The sequence below is a fragment of the Nycticebus coucang genome, chromosome 2 (assembly GCF_027406575.1).
Source record: "Nycticebus coucang isolate mNycCou1 chromosome 2, mNycCou1.pri, whole genome shotgun sequence".
Taxonomy (NCBI): domain Eukaryota; kingdom Metazoa; phylum Chordata; class Mammalia; order Primates; family Lorisidae; genus Nycticebus; species Nycticebus coucang.
Genome location: NC_069781.1, coordinates 79,935,978 through 79,953,339, shown reverse-complemented (window position 1 = coordinate 79,953,339; position 17,362 = coordinate 79,935,978). Strand labels below are relative to the sequence as shown.

General features: G+C 38.5%; 1 protein-coding gene and 1 non-coding gene across 4 annotated transcripts in view; one reads left to right on the top strand and one right to left on the bottom strand.

Moving 5' to 3' along the window:
* The window catches only part of ENTREP1 (endosomal transmembrane epsin interactor 1), a 112,146-nt gene that overhangs the window by 28,489 nt on the left and 66,295 nt on the right, over window positions 1-17,362 (bottom strand). For 2 of the 3 annotated variants that reach the window (XM_053574669.1, XM_053574659.1), the window contains one exon: window positions 1,736-1,846. The exons of the other annotated variant lie outside the window; for it this stretch is intronic. In XM_053574669.1, coding sequence (XP_053430644.1) covers window positions 1,736-1,846 — 111 coding nt within the window. The remainder of the gene's footprint in view (window positions 1-1,735; window positions 1,847-17,362) is intronic. 3 annotated transcript variants of the gene reach the window in all.
* Window positions 4,004-4,108, top strand: LOC128580056 (U6 spliceosomal RNA). Its single transcript, XR_008378416.1, has one exon. It is a non-coding gene; the product is annotated as a U6 spliceosomal RNA (small nuclear RNA).

Genomic DNA, 17,362 nt, shown 5'->3' with positions numbered 1-17,362 from the left:
GCCTGAGTAAGAATGAGACCCTGTCTCTACTAAGAATAGAAATAATTAGCAGGGTGTTGTATTGCATGCCTGTAGTCCCAGCTACCTTGAGAAGCTGAGGCAGCAGCAGTTTGAGGTTACTGTGAGCTAGGATGATGCCATAGCACTCCAACTGGGGGCAACAGAGTGAGATTCTGTCTCAAAAAAGAAAAAAAAAATGGGCAAAGGACTCGAATAGACATTCTTCCCAAGAAGAAATACAAATGACCAACAAGCATATCAAAATATGTTCAACATCACCAATCATCACAGAAATGCAAATCAAAATCACAATGAGGTATCATCTAATACCCACAGGATGGCTGTTATCAAAAATATAGAAGATAACAAGGTCAGAAAAATGTGGAGAAAATGGAACCTTGTGCACTATAGGCAGGAATACAAAATGATTCAGCTGCTATGGAAAACAGGATGGAGCATTCCTCAAAAAAATTAAAAATAGAATTACCAGATGATTATACAATCCACTTCTGGATATGAATGCAAAAAGATTAAAACCAGTATCTCAGACAGACAGGTTCACCATTTCAGGTAAACCTCTTTATGCTTCCCTCATTCATTGCATTATTCATAATAGCCAAGAGGTGAAACCAATCTAAATATCCACCAATGGATAAACAGATAAACAAAATGTACCATATACAAACAATGGAATATTATTCAGTCTTGTAAAAAGTGAATTCATGTTACAATGTGGGTGAAACTTGAGAATGTTATGTTAAATGAAATAAACCAGTCACAAAAGGACAAATATTATATGATTCTACCTGTGTGAAGTACCTAGAGTAGCCAAATTCATAGAAACAGAAGGTGGAATGGTGATGGGGCAGGTGAGAGGAAAGGATGGAAAGTTGTTGTTTTACATGCAAAGAGTTTTGGTTTTGCAAGATGAAAAGAGTTCTAGAGATTGGCGGCACAAGAACATGAGCATACTTAATACTACTGAACTGTATACTTAAAAATGATTAAGTTGGTAAATTTTATGTTATGTGTATTTTACCCCTTAAATATTTTTTTAGGCCGGGCACAGTGGCTCACACCTGTAATCCCAGTGCTCTGGGAGGCTGAGGCAGGAGGATTGCTTGAGCTCAGGAGTTTGAGACCAGCCTGAGCAAGAGTGAGATCCCATCTCTACTTTTAAAAAAAAGAAAAAGTTAAGTTGAGATGATACAGGTCTACAACCTCTTTTCCACAATTCTGAATGCTAAAAAGCTCAGAAAACGAGAAGTCTTGATTACAGCCTGCTGCTCCACTGGTGTGCCATATAATAAATGATATAGGCACCATATTCATCTTCTAAAATTATAAAAACTCTAAATTCTGATATACACCTGGCCTCCAAGGATTTCAGATAAAGGACTGTTGACCTGTATTCACATAATATCCATTTTTCCTCTTTAGATGAGGGCAGACAGAGATTGATTATGGACACCTGATGTATCTATTCACTAGTGATGGATTATATCACCGTGGTTCTGGGTTTATGCTAGCTGGTCCCTACTTTGGAAAAACTAATTGACAACCTGAGCAGAATAATTAGCAGGCAGCTCTTTGTTTTGTTTTTTATTTTCCTTTTACCAATTTCAGGTTTTGGTTGCAGTACGGTTGCCTGGTACTGAGCATTGCAAGTCACACCAGGAACACCAGACAGCCTAGGGTCTGCCCGGATGCACGGTGATGTCATAGGACTGCTTACCAGATCACACCTGGGTACGCTGGACACAAACTGGGCCCCTTGGCAGCCCAAGATAAATCCAGCGAGATTTAGTAGGACACAAACTACAGAGAGCAGCACGAAGAGGTTTACCTGAAATGGCAAGAGAATGGGTAGTTAGAGAAAGATGGCAGCTAAAGTCAGACATAATTTTGACTGAATATAAAAACACTCAACTTGCAAAAGGAAACTTTTTAATTTTTTTTTTATTGTTTCAGATTGAGGGTATAAAGAATTAGGGCTACAATGTTTATATTTGTTAGGTAAAGTACCTCTTAAAATTGTGTCTCACCCCCAAGAGGTGTGCCATACACCCTAACATTGTGCCCTTTAAGTGGGAGCACACCCATAACTCCCCTCCCCCACTTTCTTATTCTCCCACACCCCTACCTTAAGATGATTTGAGTTTTTATCTTGTGTGGACATATATTAGATCATCTATTGGCTAGGAAACTTTTTTTTTCTTAAAGATCACCAGCATGCCTTTAACATACTAACTTTACTCACATTTTAGAATTGTTCAAATTACGCCATTGACTCTCAAATCATCTCAATAAACTCAAGTCCCCGTGTTCCCCTCTTTGTAAATAGTTCTTACTCCCTTGTCTTTCATCTCTAGTTATACTAAGCCTGGGCTATTTCCTCCTTAAGCCATTCTCTTCTTCTTGTTTTTTAGTTTTATAGGATCAACACTACGTACACAAATGGAGAACTGTGGAATGTGAGTGGAACCCGGGGGAATCCCGGAGCTCAGAGCCAACACAGTCCAGGAATCACACGATACAGATAAACAAAAAGATGGATCTTTTTTCATTTCAGAATGATTTGGGTAGCAAAGACTATACAAAGATCTCCCATGTACTGTTATCCAAAGTTAAGTAGTACAAATATTATTCCAAATAATTAAAAATTGGCAGTAGCCAACCGAGAAGGCAGCATTTACTTAGTACAGATTAGAGACTTTATAGGATTTTCACTTTAAGAGCTATGATTATTCTAAATATAAAACCTTATCCCAAGTACAAAAGCAAAAATATAAAGACAAAAGCCAATGATTATCAATGTTAGCGCTAAGCATCAATTCGGGTACCTGATATGTCAGAGTTGTCTGGTAAAGGAGTTCACAGATGAACTCTAATGGAGGAACCTGTTCTTTAATTATTGTTGTTATTCCAAGTCAAGCTTGAAAGTATCTCCACAGACCCATTTTATGAGTCAATATTTAATATCATATAACACCACTTTTCCCAAGGAGAATTCCTCCTCCTCTCCATGAAGAGTCTGGCTTCTTTTTGTTTATGGTTAATTTGTACACACCCTGTCATCAAATCTTTGGGGAAATGCCAGCAGCAGCTGCTATTGTGACTGTTTTCCAGACTGGGGTCCTCAGTGTCTACAGGACTTGACTTAATGGCACATAGCATGCGTCCCCTCTCGCCCTGTATCATTCATGACTATACCAACGCTTCTTGGAAAAGGAGAATGTATAATTGGCAAAGGACAGAGCATGATCTTCCCACATGGGCTTCTTTAACCCACTGGTAGTTGCCATCCAAAAAGATCTAATATATCTGGATCTTCACACCCACCAGCACTATCATTGTGACTATGGGAAAGTCCTGAACTCTCCGTTGGAAAAAAAAAATTTAATGCAATATGATACGCCTTAAAAAGAAAGTGTGATTACAACCTCTATGTCCACCAACACACTACTAAAAATTAGTATCATCAAATACAAAATGGGTGAGCGTCCATTACTTCCAACACTAGACCCCCAAATCTCTTCTTGAAAATCTTAAATCCAACTCACCAAAGGACACAGTTAAGAAAATCAATAGGCAAGCCACAGACTGGTAGAAAATGCAATGGAAGCTCCGTAAGTGGACCACTCAAGGACTGTAACAAGCTGGTTAATATATGAAGGTGATCAATCTTAGGAACTAGTCCTATTATCCTGATACATACATGTCCAGTCTATGAAAATTAGGTCAACTTGGTAGGGAGCTGGTCGACTATGAGGATTCTACTGTATTTTCAGGCATATGTTGAACAAACAACCTGTATCCTGAATATACAAACAACTTCTCAACTCAATAATAAAAAGACAAGCAACCCAATTAAAAACTGGGATAAAAGACCTGAATAAATATTTCTCTCTATCCTCCGTTGCCTCTCTCTGCCCCTCTCTCTCTCTCTCTCCCCCTCTCTCTCTCGCACACACACATACACAGGATATAAGAATGGCCAGTAGTGTGCTTTGGTAACACATGTACAAAAATTGGAACAATACAGAGAAGATTAGCATGGCCCCTGTGCAAAGATGACCCATGAATTAAAAAAACAAAACCAGAAATAAATGGCCAATACACGCATGAAAAGGTGCTCAACGTTATTAGTCATCATGAACATAAATTAAGAACCATACTGAGATACAATTTTACCATTTCACACCAAATAAAATGGCTTAAATTCAAAAGACTAATAATACCAACTGTCAATGAAGATGAGGAGCCCTTTACTTATAAAGGCATAAGATGGTTCAACCACTTAGAAAATCGTTAATTTCTGGGTGGCGCCTGTGGCTCCAAGGGGTAGGGCACCAGCCCCATATGCCAGAGGTGGTGGGTTCAAACCCAGCCTGGCCAAAAACTGAAAAAAAAAAAAAAAAAAGAAAAGAAAGAAAGAAAATGGTTAATTTCTTAAAAATTAAGTATAAATCTTCCATGCCAAAGAATTCCAAATAATGTATGGAGATATTCCAACCTAGATTCCCTACCCCTTAAGTGTGGGCTGCACAGATGGTTTTCATCTAAAGAATAGAGCATAAAAAGGGTAGAGGGAGTAACTTCCCAGTGAAAAAACCTGACAAACACTACATCAACCAGGTGGCCAAGGTTCATCTCAGTGATCAGAATTCATGTCTACAGCCTGTGCCCTTGATGGGATGTACAGAAAGTAACACTTCATCGCTGTGGTCTTCCTTCCCCAAATTCAAAATGAGCTCAGGCTAGTTATAAGAAAAACATGAGACTATCTTAGTTGAAGTATTCCCTATAAAACATATGACTATTACTTCTCAAAACTATCAAGGCCATGAAAAACAAGGGAAGTTTGGGGAACTGTCACAGCCAAGAGGACCCAGAGGAGACATGAAAAATAGATATAATAAGATATCCTGGATGGGATCCTGGACAGAGAGAGGACGTTAGGTAAAAATGAAAGAAATGTGAAAAGTAATGGACCCGAGTTCATAATAATGTATTATGAACATTGGTATTGGTTCATTCATTGTGACAAACGTACCCTATTAACGTAAGATTCCAATAATAGAAGAAACCTAGTGTGAAGATAAGGGATTTCAATGTACCTTCTTTGCAATTTTTCTAGAAATCTGAAACTATTTTAAAATAAAAATTTTGGGCTTGGCGCCCGTAGCACAATGGTTATGGAGCTAGCCACATACATCGAGGCTGGCAGGTTCAAACCTGGCCCGGGCCAGCTAAACAACAATGACAAGTGCAACAAAAAATAGATGGTCATTGTTGTGAGTGCCTGTAGTCCCAGCAACTTGGGAGGCTTAGGCAAGAGAATCACTTAAGCCCAAGAGTTTGAGGTTGCTGTGAGCTGTGACGCCATCGCACTCTACAGAGGGCGACATAGTGAGACAGATCTGTCTCAAAAAAAATTAAAAAATTTATTTTAAAAACCGTAAAACAATTGAGTGTACACCTACCCTATGTCCTACAATTCTACACCTAGTAATAAACCCAGAGAAGTGCAATTATCTGCAAAAAGACTTGTAGAAGAAAGTTTACAGCAGCTTTATTCATATTAGACCAAAAGGATAAAGAACTTAATTTTCCAACAGAAGAAAGAATAAATAATGACATACTTTCAGCAATAAAAAGGAATGAACTAACAATGTAAAAGAACAATATGAACTTTAAAAAGATTACACTGGGTGACTAGAGGCACTTGACACTCTCCTCCACAAAGAACCGAAACAGTGAGAGGATAATCATACTTCAAAGAGAACATTTAAGAAAGAACACTGAACTTAGCAGAGAAGTGACTGGGAACTCTTGAGGCAAGAAAGGGGAAGGAGGTAAGGTAGCTGCTCCAGCTGGGATTGGTTGAGAGCCCCTGGAGAGGCTCCCCAGAGAAGGCAAAGGGTAAGTGAGAGATCACCACCAGTCTACATTCCCAGGACAGACTGCTGCAATCCTGGCCATGGATGAATCCCTTGACTCTCACAGGCCCTGAGACCTGTGTAGGGAGCTGCCTCTAGTCCATGTAATAGCATTGCACCAGAGAGGGGGCTTATGCACCCCCGGAGGCCCAAGCAGCTACAGCACAGTGCCATTTTGAGAACCCAAATCTCACCAGACTTCATGCTGCCCTGGAGCCCAATGGCCCCTGCATCTCCACATCCCTGGAGATGCACTGACATTCCCTCATGCCTACCCAGAGGCTGCAGTGGCACAACACTGGCTGACCCCAGCAGTGCAGCAGGGACCCAAGCACTCTAGTCCACATTATGCCCTATACTCTAGTGGGAGGGGGGCAGGTGGTACAAGGCTGCTTCTAAGACAAAGGGATCTGAAGTATCTGCTCCACAGAGCCTGAGAGCTGCCTGCCTGGGACCACTGTCACTGATAACAACCCCGACCCCCGCCCAAGAAGGAGGGCCATCACACATTTGCACATATCCTGGGGACAGGCTCTCCATGCCCACCACCACCACTGCTTATACCACCCAATCATGGCACCTGGGGCATGAGGCTCACCCTGACCAAATGGCCACCCTGGGTGCACATGCACATCACCAGGGGGCCCAGAACACCTATCATTGGCATCAAAGCACAGCATCCAGAGGCCTGGGGATTATACTACTCCAAATGGTAGGTGTGTAGTCTTCCTGAGAGCATGAGAATAGACCTGCCCAGGCTGAGGCAACCACCATTACCACTATTGATTGGCATGCACCACCTGGGGGCCTGGGGCCTGGCATGCCCAGCCCATCACAACCACCACTAAAACAATTGCATACTACCTAGAACCTCCAGGGTTATCCCACCACCACTACTGTCATTATCCATGACATGCACACTGTGCAGGGGCTTAAAGACCACTGCCACCACTTCTGAAATCCTAGCAAGATGGCTGGATGCCCAAGAATTGGTCTATCTGGACCCACCAACATGTGTACTGCCTGGGGGTCCAAGGTCAGGCATGCCCAGACCACTGCTGCCATGACTAAGGCTGGAGAACCAGCCCACCTGGCATCTCTGCCCCAGAAAAGCTTCACCATGGCCTCCATTAACAACTGCAGCCTATGCCATTGAGGAAGTTACAGATACTACTAATGCCACTTATAGCCAAAGAAATCAAACAGAGAATACCCTACCTCATGCACCAAGAATCAAAGCTAAAGTGCCCTGCCCACCCAACACCATACGTACATCTACAGGAAAAAGTCTTCTACAAAGACTTTTTGTAGAAAAAAAGTCTACAGAAACAAACTGTTATCCCAAATGTATAGATATAAATATAAGAACACAAGAAACATGAAAAAGCAAGGAAACATGACAACTGCAAAGGAATACAATAATTCTCCAGCAACGGAATCAACAAAAAAGAAATTAATGAAATGCCTGAACAAATTATTCAAAATTATGATAGTAAATAACCTAATGAGATACAAAAGAACACTGATAAAAAACACAAAGAAATCAGAAAAATAATTCAGTATATGATTGAAAAAATCAACAAAGAGATACCGATCATAAAAAAAAAATAAAACAGCCATCCTGGAACTGAAGAATTCAGTAAATGAAATAAAAAATACAACCAAGAGCTTCAACAATAGACTAGATCAAACAGAAGAAATAATTTAAGAACTTGAAGAAAGGTCTTTTGAATTAAGCCAGGCACACAAAAATAAAAACAAAAGAATTAAGAAGCTGACGTGACATGTGGGATACCATAAGGCAACCAAATATATGAATTTTAGGTGTTCCAGAAGGTGAAAGGACAGATAAAGACATAAAAAAACTTATTTAACAAAATAACTGAAAATTTCCCAAGTCTAGCAAGAGATTTAGACATCCAGATGTGGAACTTTAGAAATCCTCAAATAGGTATAATTCAAAAAGTTCTCCCTGGCACATAATAGTCAAACTGTCAAAATTTAAAGACAGCGAGAATTCTAAAAATAGCAAGAGAAAAGCATCTACCCAAGCACAAGGGTACCCTTAAAAGCCTGACAATGGATTTCTCAGCAGAAACCTTACAGGCCAGGAAAGAATGGAATGATATATTCACATTACTGAAAGAAGAAAAAAAACTGACAGCCAAAGATCTATACACAGCAGTTATCTTCCATAAATGAAAGACAAATGAAATCTTTCCTAGACAAGCAAAAACTGAGAATATTCAGCACCACTGAACCAACCCTACAAAAAAATGCTTGAGGAAGTCCTACACTTGTAAGCAAAACAATGATATTCACCATTGAAAACACACAAAAGCATAAAACCCAATGTTAGAGCAAACACACAAGGAAGAGAAAGGACTCACATGTTACTACTTCAAAAAACCACCAAACCACAATTATAAATAATCAGAGAGAAAGAAATGAACAAAGGATATACAAAGCAACCAAAAATCAATTAATAAAATTATAGGAATAAGCCTTCACCTATCAATAACAACCTTGAATGTAAATGGATTCAACTTTTAATTTAAAAGATATAGATGGGATGAATGGATTGAAAAAATAAGACCCATGTATATATTGCCGACAAGAAATTCATCTCATCTGTAAAGTCACATATAGACTGAAAGTAAAGGGACAGAAAAAGACATACCATGCAAACAGAAACCAAGGGCAATCAAGAGTAGCTATACCTTCATCAGATAAAACATAATTCAAGTCAAAAACCATCAAAAGAGATAAAGATCATTATGTAATGACAAAGGTATCAATTCAGCAAGAGGATATAACATTTTTAAATATTTATGCACCCAACACCAGAGCATCCAGATATATAAAGTAAACATCATTAGATCCAAAGGGAGGGATAGACTCCAATTCAGTAATAGTTGGGTACTTCTGCACCCAACTCTCAGCATCAGACAGATCACCTAGATAGAAAATTAACCAAGAAACATTGCACTTAAACTGCATTTGGTCCAAATAGACATTTAGAGAACATTTCATCCAACAGCTACAGAATACACTTCTTTTCATCAGCTCATGAAACATTCTCCAAGATAGTTTGTTAGAACACAAAGCAAGTCTTTCAACAAATCAAAATCATGTCAAGTATCTTCTCAGACCAAAACAGAACAAAATTATGAGTCAATAACAAGAGGAACTTTGGAAACTGTACACGTCTGTGGAAATTAAACAACATACTCCTGAATAACCAGTGGGTCAATGAAAAAATTAAGATAGAAATAAAAATATTTCTTGAGACAAATGAAAATGGAAATACAACATACCAAATCCTATGGGATATGGAAAAAGCAGTGCTAAGAGGGATATTTTTTTTTTTTTTTTTTTTTTTGTAGAGACAGAGTTTCACTTTATTGCCCTCGGTAGAGTGCCGTGGCGTCACACAGCTCACAGCAACCTCCAACTCCTGGGCTTAGGCGATTCTCCTGCCTCAGCCTCCCGAGTAGCTGGGACTACAGGCGCCCACCACAAAGCCCAGCTATTTTTTTGTTGCAGTTTGGCCGGGGCTGGGTTTGAACCCGCCACCCTCGGCATATGGGGCCGGCGCCCTGCTCACTGAGCCACAGGCGCCACCCTAAGAGGGATATTAATAGTAATAAATCTTTATATCAGGGATAGCCACTTCAGCAGTGATTCCAGCAACAAGCACTTTCCTGGGAAAGCTTCGGCTCAGCAAGTTTACAAGTTCAAAGTGCCTTTTAAGTGGGCTGAAGAGAGATTTAGGGTGTCTACCTGCTGGGGTTTGAGAAATCAGCAGCCTCCAGCTGTATCAGAACTGTGATTAACATCTCATACCCCAGAAGACCAGGTGTTCCCCAGACAATATTCAACAACACATACATACTGCTTTGCTTTTGGTTGTGTTTTTTTGTTTTTTTTTAGTTTGGTTGTTTTTTTGTTTATTTTGATGTTGATGTTGTTTTGTTTTTTAATTTCAACCTTTTCCATACAGATCTTTTTTCTTTCTCAATTTTTCTAGTTTAATTATAATTTCCCATTGCTGCCTTTTTCAATAACTAGAACTTCATTTTTGTTAGTGTTTCTACCGCTATTATTTGGTTTTTCACCCAATTTTATCCCGAAAAGTTTTCTGTTTGCTTGTTTTGGTTTGATTCATAGCATTTTTGTCTTTCCTCTCTACTTGGTGGAGGTGGGGTACTGTGTCTGACCAGGTTAGCAAAGAGCTGCTGACCTCAAGGGAACCATCCAACTGGGCACCCCCAGAAGGTGGGTTTTCTTTAAAGTTGTGTCAAAGTACCCTACTGTACACCTACATGGCTCTGTCTCCCTCTTTCTGTACCTCTCTTCCTTTTGTCAATATTCCTTTTACCCACCCCCTCTCACTTCTCTATTTTTTTTTTTTTCTTATCACTCGGTCCTCCTTTCTTTCATCCCTTTCTTGCTCTTCAACCTTCTCACATTTCTGGTCCTGTACCATAAGGACTCATCGAACCCTTAGTCCACAGGCACGGGAACTTAAAGAGCAAGAGGAAGTGAAAGGAAAATTAGGGCAAGGAAACAGATAAAAGAAATCACTCATGAGGAAGAATCAGCAGAAAACTCCAGGCAACATGAACAACCCCACCAAGGGACCATGAGGTAGCTACTGCAGATGATTCCACCTATAAAGAAATGTTAGCAATGACAGAAAGGGAATTTAGAATACACATGTTAAAAACAATGAAAGAAATGATGGAAACAATGAAGGAAACTGCTAATAAAGTGGAAAATAACCAAAAGGAAATCCAAAAACAGAATCAAATAAGAGATGAACAATATGAAGAATATAAAAAGGATATAGCAGAGCTGAAGGAACTGAAACAGTCAATTAGGGAACATAAAGATGCAATGGAAAGTATCAGCAACAGGTTAGACCATGCAGAAGAAAGAATTTCAGAGGTAGAAGACAAAGTTCTTGAGATAATTCAGATAGTAAAAGAGGCAGAAAAGAAGAGAGAGAAAGCAGAACGTTCACTGTCAGAATTATGGGACTTTATGAAGCATTCCAACATTCGAGTTATAGGACTCCCTGAAGGGGAAGAAGAATGCCCCAGAGGAATGGAAGCCATACTAGAGAACATTATAAAAGAAAATTTCCCAAATATCACCAAAGATTCTGACACACTGCTTTCAGAGGGATATCGGACCCCAGGTCGCCTCAACTCTAACCAAGCTTCTCCAAGACACATTGTGATGAACCTGTCCAAAGTCAAGACAAAAGAAAAGATTCTGCCAAGCTGCCAGGAGTAAGTGCCAGTTGACCTATAGGGCCAAATCCATCAGAGTGACCCAGACTTCTTTAATGAAACTTTCCAAACAAGAAGACAATGGTCATCTACCTTTAATCTACTTAAACAGAACAATTTCCAGCCCAGAATTCTGTACCCTGCTTAACTAAGCTTAAAAATTGACGGAGAAATCAAATCATTTACAGATATACAAACATTGAGGAAATTCGCCACAACAAGACCAGCTCTACAGGAAATACTTCAACCTGTTCTGCACACTGACCACCACAATGGATCAGCAGCAAAGTAAGAACTCAGAAATTAAAGGACAGAACCTAACCTCCACACTGATGCAAAAGATAAAACTAAGCAATGGACTCTCACAAAATAAGACGAATAGAATACAACCACACTTACCAATTATCTCAATAAATGTTAATGGCTTGAACTCCCCACTGAAGAGACACAGATTGGCTGACTGGATTAAAAAACACAAGCCATCCATTTGCTGTCTGCAAGAAACACACCTGGCTTCAAAAGACAAATTAAAGCTCCGAGTCAAGGGTTGGAAGACAATTTTTCAGGCAAATGGAATCCAGAAGAAAAGAGGAGTTGCAATCTTATTTTCAGATACATGTGGATTTAAAGCAACTAAAGTCAAAAAAGACAAAGATGGTCACTTTATATTGGTCAAGGGAAAAATACAACAAGAAGACGTTTCAATTCTAAATATTTATGCACCCAATTTAAATGCTCCCAGATTCTTGAAACAGACCTTACTCAGTCTGAGCAATATGATATCTGATAATACCATCATAACAGGGGACCTTAACACTCCTCTTACAGAGCTGGACAGATCCTCTAAACAGAAATTAAACAAAGATATAAGAGATTTAAATGAGACCCTAGAACAACTGTGCTTGATAGACGCATATAGAACACTGCATCCCAAAGATAAAGAATATACATTCTTCTCATCACCCCATGGAACATTCTCCAAAATTGATCACATCCTGGGACACAAAACAAATATCAACAGAATCAAAAGAATTGAAATTTTACCTTGTATCTTCTCAGACCATAAGGCACTAAAGGTGGAACTCAACTCTAACGAAAATGCTCGACCCCACCCAAAGGCATGGAAACTAAACAATCTTCTGTTGAATAACAGATGGGTGAAAGAAGAAATAAAACAGGAAATCATTAACTTCCTTGAGCATAACAACAATGAAGACACAAGCTACCAAAACCTGTGGGATACTGCGAAAGCAGTTTTGAGAGGAAAATTCATCGCTTTAGATGCCTACATTCGAAAAACAGAAAGAGAGTGCATCAATAATCTCACAAGCCATCTTATGGATTTGGAAAAAGAAGAAGAATCTAAGCCTAAACTCAGTAGAAGAAAAGAAATATCCAAAATCAAATCAGAGATCAATGAAATTGAAAACAAAAGAATCATTCAAAAAATTAATGAAACAAGGAGTTGGTTTTTGAAAAAATAAATAAAACAGATAAACCATTGGCCAGACTAACAAGGAATACAAAAGTAAAATCTCTAGTAACCTAAATCAGAAATGATAAAGGGGAAATAACAACTGATCCCACAGAGATACAAGAGATCATCTCTGAATACTACCAGAAACTCTATGCCCAGAAATTTGACAATGTGAAGGAAACGGATCAATATTTGGAATCACACCCTCTCCCTAGACTTAGCCAGGAAGAAATAGACCTCCTGAACAGACCAATTTCAAGCACTGAGATCAAAGAAACAATAAAAAATCTTCCAACCAAGAAATGCCCTGGTCCAGATGGCTTCACTCCAGAATTCTATCAAACCTTCAAGGAAGAGCTTATTCCTGTACTGCAGAAATTATTCCAAAAAATTGAGGAAGAAGGAATCTTCCCCAACACATTCTATGAAGCAAACATCACCCTGATACCAAAACCAGGAAAAGACCCAAACAAAAAGGAGAATTTCAGACCAATTTCACTCTGAATATAGATGCAAAAATTCTCAACAAAATCCTGGCCAATAGATTACAGCTTATCATCAAAAAAGTCATTCATCATGATCAAGTAGGCTTCATCCCAGGGATGCAGGGCTGGTTTAACATACGCAAGTCCATAAACGTTATCCACCATATTAACAGAGGCAAAAATAAAGATCATATGATCCTCTCAATAGATGCAGAAAAAGCATTTGATAAAATCCAGCATCCTTTTCTAATTAGAACACTGAAGAGTATAGGCATAGGTGGCACATTTCTAAAACTGATTGAAGCTATCTATGACAAACCCACAGCTAATATTTTACTGAATGGAGTAAAACTGAAAGCTTTTAATATTACTGAATGGAGTAAAACTGAAAGCTTTTCCTCTTAGAACTGGAACCAGACAAGGTTCTCCTCTGTCACCTTTACTATTCAACATAGTGCTAGAAGTTCTAGCCAAGACAATTAAGCAAGACAAGGAAATAAAGGGAATCCAAATGGGAGCAGAGGAGGTCAAACTCTCCCTCTTTGCTGACGACATGATCTTATACTTAGAGAACCCCAAAGACTCAACCACAAGACTCCTAGAAGTCATCAAAAAATACAGTAATGTTTCAGGATATAAAATCAATGTCCACAAGTCAGTAGCCTTTGTATACACCAATTAACAGTCAAGATGAGAAGCTAATTAAGGACACAACTCCCTTCACCATAGTTTCAAAGAAAATGAAATACCTAGGAATATTCCTAACGAAGGAGGTGAAGGACCTCTATAAAGAAAACTATGAAATCCTCAGGAAGGAAAAAGCAGAGGATATTAACAAATGGAAGAACACACCATGCTCATGGATGGGAAGAATCAACATTGTTAAAATGTCTATACTTCCCAAAGCAATCTACCTATTCAATGCCATTCCTATCAAAATACCAACATTGTACTTTTAAGATTTGGAGAAAATGATTCTGCGTTTTTTATGGAACCGGAAAAAAACCCCATAGCTAAGGCAGTTCTTAGTATGCTGGGGGCATCAGCATACCAGATCTTAGTCTGTACTACAAAGCCATAGTGCTCAAGACAGCATGGTACTGGCACAAAAACAGAGACATAGACACTTGGAATCGAATTTAAAACCAAGAAATGAAGCCAACATCTTATAACCACCTAATCTTCGATAAATCAAACAAGAACATACCTTGGGGGAAAGACTCCCTATTCAATAAATGGTGTTGGGAGAACTGGATGTCTACATGTAAAAGACTGAAACTGGACCCACACCTTTCCCCACTCACAAAAATTGACTCAAGATGGATAAAGGACTTAAATTTAAGGCATGAAACAATAAAAATCCTCAAAGAAAGCATAGGAAAAACACTGGAAGATATTGGCCTGGGGAAAGACTTCATGAAGAAGACTGCCATGGCAATTGCAACAACAAAAAAAATAAACAAATGGGACTTCATTAAACTGAAAATGTACAGCCAAGGAGACAATAACCAAAGCAAGGAGACAACCTACACAATGGGAAAGGATATTTGCATATTTTCAATCAGACAAAAGCTTGATAACTAGGATCTATAGAGAACTCAAATTAATCCACATGAAAAAAGCCAACAATCCCATATATCAATGGGCAAGAGACATGAATAGAACCTTCTCTAAAGATGACAGACGAATGGCTAACAAACACATGAAAAAATGTTCATCATCTCTATATATTAGAGAAATGCAAATCAAAACAACCCTGAGATATCATCTAACCCCAGTGAGAATGGCCCACATCACAAAATCTCAAAACTGCAGATGCTGGCGTGGATGTGGAGAGAAGGGATCACTTTTACACTGCTGGTGGGACTGCAAACTAGTACAACTTTGGAAGGAAGTATGGAGAAACCTTAAAGCACTCAAGCTAGACCTCCCATTTGATCCTGCAATCCCATTACTGGGCATCTACCCAGAAGGAAAAAAAATCCTTTTATCATAAGGACACTTGAACTAGACTGTTTATTGCAGCTCAATTTACAATCGCCAAAATGTGAAAACAGCCTAAATGCCCACCAACCCAGAATGGATTAACAAGCTGTGGTATATGTATACCATGGAATACTATTCAGCCATTAAAAAAAATGGAGACTTTACATCCTTTGTATTAACCTGGATGGAAGTGGAAGACATTATTCTTAGTAAAGCATCACAAGAATGGAGAAGCATGAATCCTATGTACTCAATTTTGATATGAGGACAATTAATGACAATTAGGGTTATGGGTGGGAGGAAAAGCAGAAAGAGGGACGGAGGGAGGGGGGTGGGGCCTTGGTGTGTGTCACACTTTATGGGGGCAAGACATGATTGCAAGGTGGACTTTACCTAACAATTGCAATCAGTGTAACCTGGCTTATTGTACCCTCAATGAATCCCCAACAATTAAAAAAAATCCATAATGAGAAGCCTGACCTCTCCTTGGGCCCAAGTACCCTAAAAAAAATAATAATAATAAAAATAAATCTTTACATCAAAAAATTGGAAAGATTTCACACTGAGCACAGTGGCTCACACCTATAATCCCAACGCACTCAGAGGCCACAGCAGGAAGATCCTTGAGTTCAGGAGTCTGAGACCAGCCTAAGCGAGAGAAAGACCCCATCTCTACTAAAAATAGAAAATATTGTGGCAGATGCCTAAAGTCCCAGCTTCTCAGAAGGCTGAGACAGTAGGAACACTTGAGGAGTTTGAGGTTGCTGTGAGCTATGGTGACACCATGGCACTTTAGCCTGGGCAACAGAGTAAGATTCTGTCTGAAAAAAAAAAAAGAAAGAAAGAAAAGAAAAAGAAAAGAAAGATTTCCAAAAACCAACCAACCTATGTCACAAGAAATCAGAAAAGCAAAAACAAACCAAATCCAAAATTAGTGGAAGGAAAGCGATAATAAAGACTCTAAAAAACAGACACTTAAAAAAACAAAGGATCAATGAAACAAAAACTTGTTCTTTTGAAAATATAAACAAAACTGACAAACTGTTAGGTAGATGAACCAAGAAAAAGAAAAAAAAACCCAGAAGACGCAACTAAACAAACTCAGAAATGGAAAAGGGGGCATTACAACTGATAGCACAGAAATACAAAAGATCTTTAGAGATTATTTGTTATATGCTAACAAAGTGGAAAACCTACAGGAAACAAATAAATTCTGGAACACACACAACCTATGGAGAGTGAATAAGAATGAAATTGAAAAACTGAACAAACCAGTAACAAGTAATGAGATTTAATCACTAATAAAAAGTCTCCTAACAAAGAAACACCCAGGACCAGACAGATTCACTGCTGAATTCTACCAAACTGACAAAGAACTAACATTAATTCTTTTCCAATAATTCAAAAAAATTGAAGAAAAGCAAATTCATCCTAATTCATTCTACAAGGTCAGTATTACACTTATGCTAAAACCAAAGAACACAACAAAAGAAGAAAACTATGGGCCAATATCCTTAAGGAATATAGATGCAAAAACCTTCAACTCCAGCAAACCAAATCCAACAGCACATCAGAAACATAATACACCATGATAAAGTGTGATCTGATTTATCTTTAGATGGTGAGAATGGTTCAACATATACAAATCAATAAGCATGATACATCACATTAACAGAATGAAAGGACAAAAAATATATGATCATCTTAATAGATACAGAAAAGGCATTTGGCAAAATTCAAATAAAAACTCTCAATTAACTTGACCTAGAAGGAATATACTTCAACATTATAAAGAGAATTTATGACAATATCCATACGCACAGTAATGAAACTAGACCTTGATATCTCACCATATGAAAAAAATCAACTTAAAATAAAAGCCTTAAACACAAGATGTGAAACTATAATACAACTTGAAGAAAACATAGGGAACCGCTCTAGGACATGAATCTAGATAAAGATTTTATGGCTAAGACCTCAAAAGCACAAGCAACAAAAACAAAAATAGACAAATGGGACTATACTAAAAAGCTTCAGCATAACAAAAGAAATAGTCAAGAGAGTGAAGAGAAAACCTATTGAATGGGAAAAAAGGTCTGTAAGCCATTCATCCAGTATGGGACTAATATCTAGAATATAAGGGTGTCCATAAAGTTCATGTGCAATTTAAATTAG